This window comes from Physella acuta, unplaced genomic scaffold (assembly GCF_028476545.2).
Source record: "Physella acuta isolate Inbredline_101_S28 unplaced genomic scaffold, ASM2847654v3 ptg001791l, whole genome shotgun sequence".
Lineage (NCBI taxonomy): Eukaryota > Metazoa > Mollusca > Gastropoda > Physidae > Physella > Physella acuta.
This window is the reverse complement of record NW_026733301.1, coordinates 50,794-64,575: the sequence shown is the minus strand read 5'-3', so window position 1 is coordinate 64,575 and position 13,782 is coordinate 50,794. Positions and strand designations below refer to the sequence as shown.

Below are 13,782 nucleotides of genomic sequence, written 5' to 3'. Positions count from 1 at the left end.
TCATCAAGGCTAGAACATTGCAGGCTTCACCACGCCCTGCAACCCTTTTTATTTTAGTTAAGTGCCATTTTATAAATGAAGCCAGACTGAAACTGTAATTTTAGTAAACTACTCCCATTTTTAAATACTAACTTTACTAACTTCAAAAGCAAGATTGGTTAAGTCAGAAGCCTGCAAGTAGCTGACCATAAGGATGTGATGAATGTAGTTAAGATGGATTTACCTGTTCTTTATGAATACTCTACCATACTAATACAATTTCATTTTCAAATGTATGACTCAAGTGAAAGGTTGTGTGTTAGTTAGATGCCACCTACCTCCAACCACACGATGTTGGTGATGGTGTCCACGAAGACCAGGGATTGTAAGGTGAGGCTCACCACCGTCAGGGTGATGAATCCCGTGGTGCGAGCAAAGTCAAACATAATGTGGCAGCAAAATGTGATCAGGGCCAGGACCAAGGAGGCCACAAATGCCTCCACGGCCATCTGGTAGCGTGGGGATGACAACATTTTCTCTTCAAACAACAGGCTGAAATAAAGTACAGTTTTTTAGTGACAACATTTTCTCTTCAAACAACAGGCTGCAATAAAGTACAGTTTTTAGTGACATTTTCTCTTCAAACAACAGGCTGCAATAAAGTAGTTTTAGTGACAACATTTTCTCTTCAAACAACAGGCTGCAATAAAGTAGTTTTAGTGACAACATTTTCTCTTCAAACAACAGGCTGCAAGAAAGTAGTTTTAGTGACAACATTTTCTCTTCAAACAACAGGCTGCAAGAAAGTAGTTTTAGTGATAACATTTTCTCTTCAAACAACAGGCTGCAATAAAGTACAGTTTTTAGTGACAACATTTTCTCTTCAAACAACAGGCTGCAAGAAAGTACAGTTTTTAGTGACAACATTTTCTCTTCAAACAACAGGCTGCAAGAAAGTACAGTTTTTAGTGACAACATTTTCTCTTCAAACAACAGGCTGCAAGAAAGTACAGATTTTGGTGACAATGTACAGTTTTTGGTGATAACAGCATTTTCTCTTCAAAGAATCAGCTGCAATACATATTTTTATTATCAATAACCAGGTTTATGTACTGAACCCACACAGCAACTACACCCATGGGAGATTATATGACTCCAAAAACCAAATCTTCAATAGAAAGAGGGGCTGGGTAAAACCCAAAGAATCATGACAGCAGCCTAACACTAGAATAGAACCCAGAACCCACTGAGGCATAAAAGACAAGCTGGGACTCAGAAAAAACTTGAATAAATCAAAAAAATAATTTGTTAAAACAAATACATGGAAATTAATTTTGCTGGATCATGAATCAGATGGATAAAAGCCACTAACACAATGCTTTCACCTTTTTGGTAATCTGATCAAGTGTTATGAGGACTGATCCAGTGTTAAGCAGCCCCTTTAAAATAGTGCTACAAAATAAGGTTTTTGATAACAGAATAATCAATATACAGGTTTGTTTATCTATGACAGGTTCAGTTTCTACTCATTTGCATTTTGAGTAAATATTAGATTGCAGGAGTTGATAGATTACCGATATGTTTTATAAAATCTCAGACAGAATGCTTGCTTAAGCCTTAGGTGAATATATAAGCCTCAGTTTATTTTTTAAGGCCAGGCGATTGTATATGCCCAGGTGATTGTATATGCCCAGGTGATTGTATATGCCCAGAAGATTGTATATGCTCAAGTGATTGTATATGCCCAGAAGATAGTATATGCCCAGAAGATAGTATATGCCCAGAAGATAGTATATGCCCAGAAGATAGTATATGCCCAGAAGATTGTATATGCCCCAGGTGATTGTATATGCCCAGGTGATTGTACATGCCCCAGGTAATTGCATATGCCCAAGTAACTGACCTGTCAATAAACTGGTGCCTGTACTCATGCTCCAACTCCTTGTCAAAGTTGAGAGACCATTTGTTGAGCGAAGGTTTGAACAGTGACAAATCATTACTGCTCTCTTGTTCCATTAGCTGCAGAAAACATTTTATCTTTTGGTCTACATGCCTATACCTTCATCTTATTACTTTAGCTATGATCTTTCTGATTCCCCACATAAAACTGAATCAAAATGTGTAATAATAAACAAGTATAAATAAATATTGTAACAACTAGGGTGCTAAGCCTAACAAAGCTGACTTTCAGGTTTTTAAAATAAAAAGAATAAAGCACCCAAAAAGCAGTCCACTACATTAAACTAAACCAAATCATACCTCAGTAAGTTTTTATCTCACCTCAACATCAGTTTTTCTTTCACCTCATCAACAATTTAATCTCACTTCACCATTAGTTTTTACATCACCTCACCATATCAACAATTTTTACCTCACTAACAGGTTTTACCTCACCTCCCAAACAATTTTTAGCTCACCTCACCAACAGGTTTTATCTCACTACCCAAACAAGTTTAAGCTCACCTCACCATCAGTTTTTACCTCACCTCCCAAACAAGTTTAAGCTCACCTCAATCAAAAGTTTGTCTTGATCTGTAATGGAAAACTTCTTCTCTTTTTCCAACAGTGTAGTGTCTGCTTTTGCATCTGAAACAAAATTTCCTCATCATTATAAAACAAACCAAACATCAAAACTTGAGATGACGCTCAAGATAACTATATATTTGTAAGTATTACTTCAACTATAAACAGACTCTATTTAAAAAAGCAAATCTCCAAGAAATCAGATGCAGCAGAACATATAATTTTTTTCCCACCCCAAAATAATTTTAAAAAATCACGTTTCCTAAAAATGAATTGATTAATTAATTATTCTTCATCTAATTATGCAAGTAATATTTAAATCATTGGCATGTCATTTTTTTTAAAAATAAAAATTAATTAATTCTGTCAGCTCAAGATGGGACAATTTTAGATTAGATGATTGCTCCAAATAAATTACTGGCAAAATGTATGCATATTTAAACAGCGTAATTAACTGACAATATTTGGCATCAATTTTATTTTCTCAGCACCATGTAGTTGTAACAAAAGATATGGATCCCCAACCAAAACACATACACTTTTTTTAATGAAGTTCAGTAAATATTTAAAAAGTAAAACAGGTGTATGGTTTAATTTTAATAAGCTTTTTGTAATGTTAAATATATGGGCTTAAATATCAGCTTGTAAAGTGGTACAATTACATTTTTTTTTGTTAGTTAACGACACAATAATCACAATTAACATGTATGAGCACAAAATCCTAGCATGCAGACAAACATATCCTATTTATTAATATATGCGTTGGTATTATGTTTTTTCCTTCAATAATTAGCAATAAATACATTTTTGGCACTCTACAACCAGAATACACTGGTAATCCAACAACACTAGCCTACTGTAATACTCAACAAAACTAATTGTAGAGCTGTTCTACTTGCCCAAGTTCTGTATACAACTGTAAAATCCCAAGCCCAAAAATTTCTTGAAAAGCTAGCCAAATGTATTACTACAGTGTTGATTATGTTAAGTTGTAAAAAAACAAAACATACTAGGGTGACCAGAGGAAAACTGTAGTGTGTTTTGCCAGGGTTGTGATGTACTAGGCAAGATCTTTTAATGCACTAGTTAGACCAGAGTTGTACTATACTGACAAGTCTACTAGACCTATAGTACTGTAATATACTAAGCAAGAGCTATACTGTTCTAATTAGACAAGAGTTCTAGTGTACCCAGAACTAAACAAGTTTTACTGTAATACAGTTGTACTGTTAAGGCCCAGCTTTTCCCCCTAAATCAAATACCAATCTTCTAGTCCAACTCACCAATAAAACAGCCTTTAATTTCCCCCAATTCATGGGGCTAAGAATAGTTGAAACCCATCACTAAGCACATTGAGCGTATTGATTTCAAACTCCCTAGTTAGTTAAATACCCTGCACCTTAACTACCACTTTAGCAACAGACAACCAAGAGAGCAGAAAGCAATAGATGACCGTAACCCCTCCACATAAACTAGGCAAGAATTAGTTTTATCCAGCTTTGTAAAGAAAAATGGAGTAAAATTTAGAGATAAAAAAAATTATGATCAGCTATCTGTGGAAAACAACAGCGCGGATATGTGTTGAAGTAGGCACTTCATATGATGATAAATAGCTTTGGTACAGATACATCAGTGATTAGCAGTACAGTTTTTTTTATAGCCACAGCCAGCTTAGATACAAAAATATACATGGTACTGATACATTAGTAATAACAATTAGAGAAAACGGTGTAATGCTTCAACATTACATCATACACATGTTATTCATATACTTCTACAAAACTAAATTAAAAACAAACTACAATTCTATATATTTTTTCCCCATTTTTAGCTCAGTTTCCTGTAGCTCATTACTTCCCTGTTTAGATGGTAAAGAAATGCGAAACACCAAAGTCATATATACTCTCTGGCTTAGCTGGATGAAGTGTAGTAGAAGACAAAAAAAAAACAACCCATACAAGTTAAAGCAAGTACAAGCAGCACAGAAGCAAATAGAAAACACCAGCTAGGCTGTACTAGGACTATATCAAATAGTGTAGGCAAAAGAGAAGACCTTTGCAGAAAGCTCTAAACCTAAGTTCACCATCATGCAATGTTGATGATGTGCTAGGATTGGATGGTGTGCTGGTCACTGGGGCGGCACCAGCTGTGGAAGAGTCAAGGTCATTACAAGATGGTGCAGACAGTCACCTGTGCCATACATACACTTACACGTGTACACAGACGTGCTGGTTACAAGGGGTAATGATGTGTAGTAATGTTAGTGCATCACCAGCTGTGTACTGCAATGTTAGTGCATCACTGCGCTAGTACAGTCTCCATTGCAGGATATCAAATCATTGGTTTTTGATGAATTACACAAGCACCCACTTCTAGCATAGACAACAAACAATTTTTACTCAACCCCAGACAAGGCAACAGTGTACTTGTGGCCATTCTATCCAATAACACAAGCTCATTTTAACCACAACTATTTTCCCATCAGAAAGGATACAAGTTTTTTAGTTTTTTATAGTGGTTGAAGAAAGAACAATAGTCTTTAAGACATTATCATTTTAAAATAGATTCCATAAGTTTTTAGAGATATCCAAGGCAGAATGGCTAAATAAACAGAGAACTACACTCATGTATGGCCTACACATTCCTGGTTATTCAACTCAGTTTATTCCATCCAAAAATATAAACAATGCCTACATAAATTAGATTTTTTGTAAATTAATTATCTTGGAGAAATTGAGTAGGCTTATTAAGTCCTGACTAAATTACAGCTCTTAATGAGATGGGCTCTAATTAAATAGAAAAAAAAACAAGACAACTGAGAGCATCTAAAGTTCTACACTTAATGTGCCATACTGCCATTTCAACTCTTGTGCCATACATTTACGTGAAAACTGCCCCCTTGGAGAACTGCTGTATGTTATAATGACATTGTTTCCCAAATATTTTTCCACCGAATGGGATAGAACAAAAAAGTTACAAATTTGAACACTTCTACATATGTGATTTTGTTAGGATCTTTGGCACATTTAACTTATAAACTGGTTGCTAGTATAAGTTTACAGTAGTTAACACACCTTTTACTTGTGTTTTATAAGGTTGAAACATAAAAAGTTGAAACAAGAAACAGAACAATAACATGTTTTATGGTTATTACAACTATCTATACAAAACAGGTTTTGTTTATACATGCACATTCCAAGAAGAAAGAAACATCAAACAGATTGTTGACAGGAAAGTCTGACAAACAGCAGACACACATCGTTAACAGAAAAATAGATATCAGACAACAGAAACACTCACTGGGAAAGTCTGTGCAGAAAAAAAAAACAATACATTTTTGAATATGATGGCACTAGGCAGTAAAAAAAAAAATAATGTTCAAAGTGTGCAGAAATATATTCAGCTTTTGATACATCATGAACTGGTAGAAAGGTAAAAAAAAAAAAACAACATCAAGCTCATAAATAGCAGCATTACATAGATGTTGTGGATAAGTGGGATAATGACAAAGGGAGAGCACTTGTGTGTGGGAGTGAAACCATAGCAACCCACTGGACAAATATTTTATATTGCCCATCATTGATTGGAATAAAATTTTAGTGTATGTTTCATACCTTAACTTGCCAGTACTGCTCTATTCTCTCCCCCCCCCCCATGTATATCCATAAATTAATTTTTTTAATATAGAAAATATTATACTTGAACCAGTGCCTCCCCTTTGATCTAAGAGTATCATGTTCTCACACAAAGACACCCCCCCCCCTAAATTTCTGAAAGAAACCATGTTCATAACATGAACATTTTTTCATCTTAAGAAAAACTTCTGGGCAATAAATGTGTGTGTGTTTGTTGATCACAAACAGGATAGGGAAGGGGAGAGGGGGAGAGAAAGACACTTATGAGAAGTTCTGGGGAGAAATTTTAATAATGAACATGTTGACATTGCATAGTCTGGTGGCCTGAGGCCTGAACATTCCCAGAATTTTCCTACCCAAAGCCATGTCAGCATAGAGACGAGCTGGCTCCAATACTAGTAGATGAGGTGATAAAATTGTAAGCAGCAGGTTTAACAGTTTCGTATTAGAAGGTTACGGGTGGAAAAGGTTGGCTAGTTACTCGAGTGAAAAAAAATAATATACTTACTCGGGTCGTCACTTGGCTTGTCTTCACTTGTGACTGGATGTAACATAGCTCTCATGGAAAGTAACTCTGCTGTTCCTTTCCCACCATCAACCTAAAACATTGACATCAGCTTATTCACTTATTCATCATTTCAGTACCAACATTTTTAAAATTCAACCAACTCAGAATGCCTTTTTCACTATGTTTGGTTAATAAATAAGTATTTTAAAAATTATTTGCGTTTAAAAATTTTTTTTTAAAACACGTACATCGTTTTCTGCGGAGCTAGAGTTTGTGTATGCTGTGTAAGTAGAGACAGGTGGTGCAGGTTTACCACTGGTGTCTATTTCTGTGGAGGACGGAGCTCGCTGAAAACAAATTTTAAAAAATTAACTTTTTTATTTTCAAAATTTGTCCATTTGAAATAAACTCCTTAAAGAGTCAGATTTTGGAGATATCCAAGGACAAAATAAACTGAGAACTACACTCATGTATGACCAACACATTCCTGGTTATTCAACTCAATTTATCACTTCAACAACTTCTTTATATCATGATCGATGAGCTTGTACATCAAGTGACTAATGTGTGTAATGGGGGGGCAGGGGGTTTCTAGGACATTACCCTCACCCCTCACCAATATATATCCCTACCCAGACCTCTATTCTTTATAGTATCCCTACCCAGACCTCTATTACCCTCACCCCTCACCTATGTCTATCCCTACCCAGACCTCTATTCTTTTCAGTATCCCTATCCCAGACTTCTATTCCTTTCAGTATCCCTATCCCAAACCCTATCTCTAACCACATCCCCATCCTTATCATATCTCTGGGGCTAGGAGGGGTTACAAGGAAGATTCTCACATCTCTCCTAAGTTCAGGTGGTCTCTCATCTGCCAGCTGCTCCAATCCTGGTATGCCAATGTTTCCTGGCCTGCGACCCACTATAAAGTAGGTCTTGACGTCTGGCAAAGAAAATAGACATCAGGTTAGCTCTCCATTCAAACAAGTTTGGCAATAGAAAACTGACTTTTAATATTTTAAATGTTGAAATAGCCCCCCCCCCCCCCCCCAATAAACAGATAAATAATTAAAAAATAGCAAACCTTTTTTTTTTAAATGTGAGCTCAAAAAGGTAACAACCCACAGCAGGCTAACATATGTAAAAATGTGTCAATAACTTCTCTTCCTTATGCTTGATTATGTGACCCGACACTTGACCCACCACAAGCTAACATTACCCGCTACAGACCAAAATGATCCCCGATCACAAGCTAACATGATCCCCAACCACAGGCTAATAAGACCCACCATAGGCCAACAAACATCAAATATGTCAATAACTTGAGTCTTTTCCCTATGCTTGATTATGTCACCCAGTCACCCAACACTTGACCCTCACAGGTTAACATGACCCCCCACCCCCATCTGCTAATGTGACCCCCCCCCCCCACAGGCAAACATGACCCCCACAGGCTAACATGACCCCTGACCCCATGCTAACAAACATGAAATATGTCAATAACTCACTTCCAGTCTCTTCCCTATAATTGATTATGTCACCTAACACTTGACCCCCACAGGTTAACATGACCCCCCCCCCAACACCATCTGCTAATGTGACCCCCCCCCCCCCCCCACATGCAAACATGACCCCCACCCCCCATGCTAACAAACATATGAAATATGTCAATAACTCACTTCGAGTCTCTTCCCTATAATTGATTATGTCACCTAACACTTGACCCCCACAGGTTAACATGACCCCCCCCCCCAACACCATCTGCTAATGTGACCCCCCCCCCCCCCACATGCAAACATGACCCCCACCCCCCATGCTAACAAACATATGAAATATGTCAATAACTCACTTCGAGTCTCTTCCCTATAATTGATTATGTCACCTAACACTTGACCCCCACAGGTTAACATGACCCCCCCAACACCATCTGCTAATGTGACCCCCACCCCACATGCAAACATGACCCCCACCCCCCATGCTAACAAACATACAATATGTCAATAACTCACTTCGAGTCTCTTCCCTATAATTGATTATGTCACCCAACACTTGACCCTCACAGGTTAACATGACCCCCCACCACCATCTGCTAATGTGACCCCCCCCCCCCACAGGCAAACATGACCCCCACCCCCCATGCTAACAAACATATCAAATATGTTAATAACTCACTTCGAGTCTCTTCCCTATGCTTGATTATGAAGCTGGACTGTGCTGGATCATAATGTTCAATCAACTCTTTCCTCCCTCTGAAATCTGAAAACAGAAAAACAAATCAATGAAGAGGTGAGAAATAATTTCTATTAAACCAAGACATCCCTGAATGGTTCTTAATGATGGCCATTCATGGTTCTATTAAAACATCTGCTGATCCACAAAGATGGAGTGACATGTATGGCAATGAAGTATGAATGATATTACAATACGGCCGGCATTCACTGGAGGAACCTCAATGGTTCAATGTTACTCCTATTTAAGTTGAGAACTATTAGACTTTACTTGCTCTAAGATGAAATTATCACCCCTCTATCAATTTCTTTATGAAGTTTATCTTATAAACAAATCTTAAAACTCACTGAAAGATAAAATTGATAATAAATTAATACTCCTTATAAGTCATAAGCTGCTAGAAAAACGAATAGATCACTGCTTTTTAAAAATTAATCATTTAATTTTAAGTTGATTTGTATATATTTGTATCATTTGTCTACCTTTGTATTTAATTAATAAAGGCAATAAACACAAGCTATACAGTAATCTGAATACGTGAGCTGAGATGACAAATATTTACCTATGGCCAGTCAAAACATAAGTAATGACGATTTTCAGAGCCAATGCCTAGTCTAAAGAACTTTGCTTTCTTTAAAGACCCATGCTTAATCCTTAAAGACCTTTGTTTAATCCTTTAGGATCTAGCTTAATCTGCAAGACCACTGTTTAATCCTTTAGACTATTGCTTCAACATTAAAAGACCCTTTGCTTAATCCTTAGTTTAATCCTTTAGGATCTAGCTTAATCTGTAAGACCTCTGCTTAATCTGTAAGACCCTTATTTAATCCCTAAAGACCATTTTTCTTTAAGGATGATGGCTCAGTCTAGAGACATCGTACTGAATTTAAAGATATGCTGAAGCATTCGTTCCACCTCCCAATTTACTTATTTGTAAAGAAGCTCCTTAACCTTTTTTAAGACCCCAAGTTAAGGAAAAATTATTAAAATTCGCCCATAAACCATCGAATATGCACCAGTCAAAATAACATTTGAGATCTAAGCCCTACAATTCCGACACATTCTGAACATAAAATCAATTAACCAATGTTAATAATTAATACACATTCCTTTCCTGCTTGCAATATTTTTATTGGCACTAATGGAGTCCGTTAGGGGACAGTGACATGCCTATAAAAACACGTCCGCGCATGCGCGAGAAGCGACAGGAGCAAGTTGATTCAATTACGTAAGGACAAGCCAACTGCTCGGGTGTTGAGGATATTAGGCAAAGTTTAACTTCGAGCTAAAAATAGACTCGCGCCAGAGAGCTGTAAAATTCGGCTGCTATTTTTAGACTAGAGCGAGGAAAAAAAAACACCCAACGCTCACTTCGGCATGCACAGGCCCGCTTAACACACCTAATAGCTATCGCATTATAAAGAGCACATTCTGGCTTCACGCTCAATACGTGGCTCAAGAAACAGGAAGTCTCGTGTGGGTGTGCTGGTAAACGTGATCTGAGTGGCTGGTAACAGGCATGTGGGTACACTCGGCTGCCGGGGATCCAGGAAATCTCCATCAGAATGACATGCAACCACTTCAGCCGAACAGTGCAAGTAACATCAGAGTTAGAGATGTACAACATTCACATTTTGAATGACATGCAACCACTTGAACCGAACAGTGCAAGTAATAGCAGAGTTAGAGATGTACAACATTCAGATTTTGAATGACATGCAACCACTTGAACCGAACAGTGCAAGTAACAGCATGGTTAGAGATGTACAACATTCACATTTTGAATGACATGCAACCATTTCACCCAAACAGTGCAAGAAGTAGCTGAGTTAGAGATGTACAACATTTACATTTTGAATGACATGCAACCAATTCAGCCGGACAGTCCAAGTAACAGCAGAGTTAGAGATGTACAACATTTACATTTGGAGACGACGCCTTAATTTTCTTGAGTTACCCTTTTGTCCCACCAGTCTTAGGCATCACACGGTTATACCACACAGAAAGCAAGGCCACGTCCCTAAATATTAATGACAATTCGCGTGTATTTTTTTTTGTCAATTTAATTTTAAGATTCACAAAACATATTAACCAGTAGACACTACGCCTATACTTTCTGACTTCCATTGACTCATCGCATGACCCCCCCCCCTCCCCTACACTCCCAAGTGACTTAATCTACAGACCAACTCTTAAATATGCGTCGAGACTAGTCATTTGCTAGCACCGCTAGCCTAACCATAGCCCTAATCCTAACAAGATCCCAGACTAAACAAAATCCTAACACTGAAAAATAACCCAATACTATTCACTACAATTACTGTCCTACCATTTAGGAGAGAACATTTTTTTTTTACTGCTGGTTTCTCGTCGGTTGAAACAGCACGATCTCAAGGTTTTAAACGAGAGGCAACGGGCGGCCAACGTGACAAGAATACTGTGGGCCCGACATCGCTTCACTACTCCTCCAGACCGGCTATACAAGCTCTTCAATCAGGCAAATGTTACAGCTAAATGTTGACGCTACAGATGACCTAATCATGGCAAAATGTTGGCTGTAGAGGTCCTAACGCATTACATCAGTCAGTCTAGTACTGACCAGGGAAAAATATTAGTTTTTGGGCTCCAGAATATTTTTTCTAGATATTTGTTACATTTTATTATAACACCGTTCAATGACACATTTTTTAACACTTATGGTCAAAAAATTATAATTACATTAATTATTTTTTTTCAAAGTGTGCTTCGTTAAAACCACAAGAAAGGTTTCACAAAATGTGTGATTATGTCATTAGTTGTTAATTTTTTAATTGTATCGACGCTAAAAGCAGAATCGATTTTAACCGGTTCCAGAAAAAACAAAATCTAGCCAGCTTCAATCTCCACATCAATGGTACAGACTGACGTGGTACACAACAAAATCTAGCCAGCTCCAATCTCCACATCAATGGTACAGACTGACGTGGTACACAACACAATCTAGCCAGCTCCAATCTCCACATCAATGGTACAGACTGACACACAACACAATCTAGCCAGCTTCAATCTCCACATCAATGGTACAGACTGACGTGGTACACAACACAATCTAGCCAGCTCCAATCTCCACATCAATGGTACAGACTGACGTGGTACACAACACAATCTAGCCAGCTCCAATCTCCACATCAATGGTACAGACTGACGTGGTACACAACACAATCTAGCCAGCTCCAATCTCCACATCAATGGTACAGACTGACACACAACACAATCTAGCCAGCTCCAATCTCCACATCAATGGTACAGACTGACGTGGTACACAACACAATCTAGCTAGCTCCAATCTCCACATCAATGGTACAGACTGACGTGGTACACAACACAATCTAGCTAGCTCCAATCTCCACATCAATGGTACAGACTGACACACAACACAATCTAGCCAGCTCCACATCAATGGTACAGACTGACGTGGTACACAACACAATCTAGCCAGCTCCAATCTCCACATCAATGGTACAGACTGACACACAACACAATCTAGCCAGCTCCAATCTCCACATCAATGGTACAGACTGACGTGGTACACAACACAATCTAGCCAGCTCCAATCTCCACATCAATGGTACAGACTGACACACAACACAATCTAGCCAGCTCCAATCTCCACATCAATGGTACAGACTGACACACAATACAATCTAGCCAGTTCAAATCTCCACATCAATGGTACAGACTGACGTGGTACACAACACAATCTAGCCAGCTCCACATCAATGGTACAGACTGACACACAACACAATCTAGCCAGCTCCACATCAATGGTACAGACTGACGTGGTACACAACACAATCTAGCCAGCTCCAATCACCACAACAATGGTACAGACTGGCTCAATTGTTTTCAATCATTAATAATAAAGATTTGTATCTAACAGTAATCTGATATGTAGTGATTACAGTAAAATATTCATGAGACACTACACTTTAAACAGCTCTCAACGGTACCATTAGTAAGACACTGTACACCGCCACCACAACGAGATTACCATACCCATAACCCCAGACAACCTGATTACACAACCCTACTTACGACACCATTCAAACCACCCCACCCCAGACAACCTAGTTACACAACCCTACTTACGACACCATTCCATAACCCCCCACCCCAGACAACCTAATTACACAACCCTACTTACGACACCATTCCATAACCCCCACCCCACACAACCTAATTACACAACCCTACTTACGACACCATTCAAACCACCCCACCCCAGACAACCTAATTACACAACCCTACTTACGACACCATTCCTTAACCCCCACCCCACACAACCTAATTACACAACCCTACTTACGACACCATTCAAACCACCCCAGACAACCTAATTACACAACCCTACTTACGACACCATTCCTTAACCCCCACCCCACACAACCTAATTACACAACCCTACTTACGACACCATTCCATACCCCCCACCCCAGACAACCGGATGTCTGATGCCGCAGCTCCTACAGCCCACCCCACCCCTTCCCCCCAGACCAATTGTGTGAACGGGTGTGAAATGTCGCGGCCCACATGCCCACCGGTACCAGCTTGTCTGAACCAGCCGGACACGAGGGTCCGGCAATTAAGGCCTGTCCCAACGTCCGGACACGAGGGTCCGGCAATTAAGGCCTGTCCCAACGTGTGGCTCCACAGATCAATCACGCGACAAACCAGACATTTGCTTAGAGTCAGCCAGCAAAGGTGAGATACAGCCAGGCAATTAAGAGCTGCCAGTTCTGGACATTTTACTCCCCAGTCAGGTTTTTTGGACTGACCTAGCATAGCTAATCAATGAAACTGACCCTGAAAACAGACTGGTTATGTCAAGTTAACAAAACGATTTTGATGATTTTTTTTTTTTAGAAA

The 13,782-nt window shown here is 38.7% G+C and overlaps 1 protein-coding gene and 1 long non-coding RNA gene across 3 annotated transcripts in view; one reads left to right on the top strand and one right to left on the bottom strand.

The window, feature by feature from the left end:
* Nucleotides 1-2,626, top strand: part of LOC131930513 (uncharacterized) — a 54,353-nt gene extending 51,727 nt beyond the window's left edge. Inside the window, exon 3 of the long non-coding RNA XR_009384132.1 lies at nt 2,546-2,626. This is a non-coding gene — a long non-coding RNA (uncharacterized LOC131930513). The remainder of the gene's footprint in view (nt 1-2,545) is intronic.
* The window catches only part of LOC131930512 (adenylate cyclase type 9), a 56,207-nt gene that overhangs the window by 6,875 nt on the left and 35,550 nt on the right, over nt 1-13,782 (bottom strand). For both annotated transcript variants that reach the window (XM_059287038.1, XM_059287037.1), the window contains exons 3-9: nt 8,821-8,904; nt 7,491-7,591; nt 6,894-6,992; nt 6,646-6,736; nt 2,489-2,565; nt 1,883-1,998; nt 318-531 (exon numbers count right to left, since the gene is read on the bottom strand). In XM_059287038.1, the coding sequence (XP_059143021.1) occupies nt 318-531; nt 1,883-1,998; nt 2,489-2,565; nt 6,646-6,736; nt 6,894-6,992; nt 7,491-7,591; nt 8,821-8,904 (782 nt within the window). The remainder of the gene's footprint in view (nt 1-317; nt 532-1,882; nt 1,999-2,488; nt 2,566-6,645; nt 6,737-6,893; nt 6,993-7,490; nt 7,592-8,820; nt 8,905-13,782) is intronic.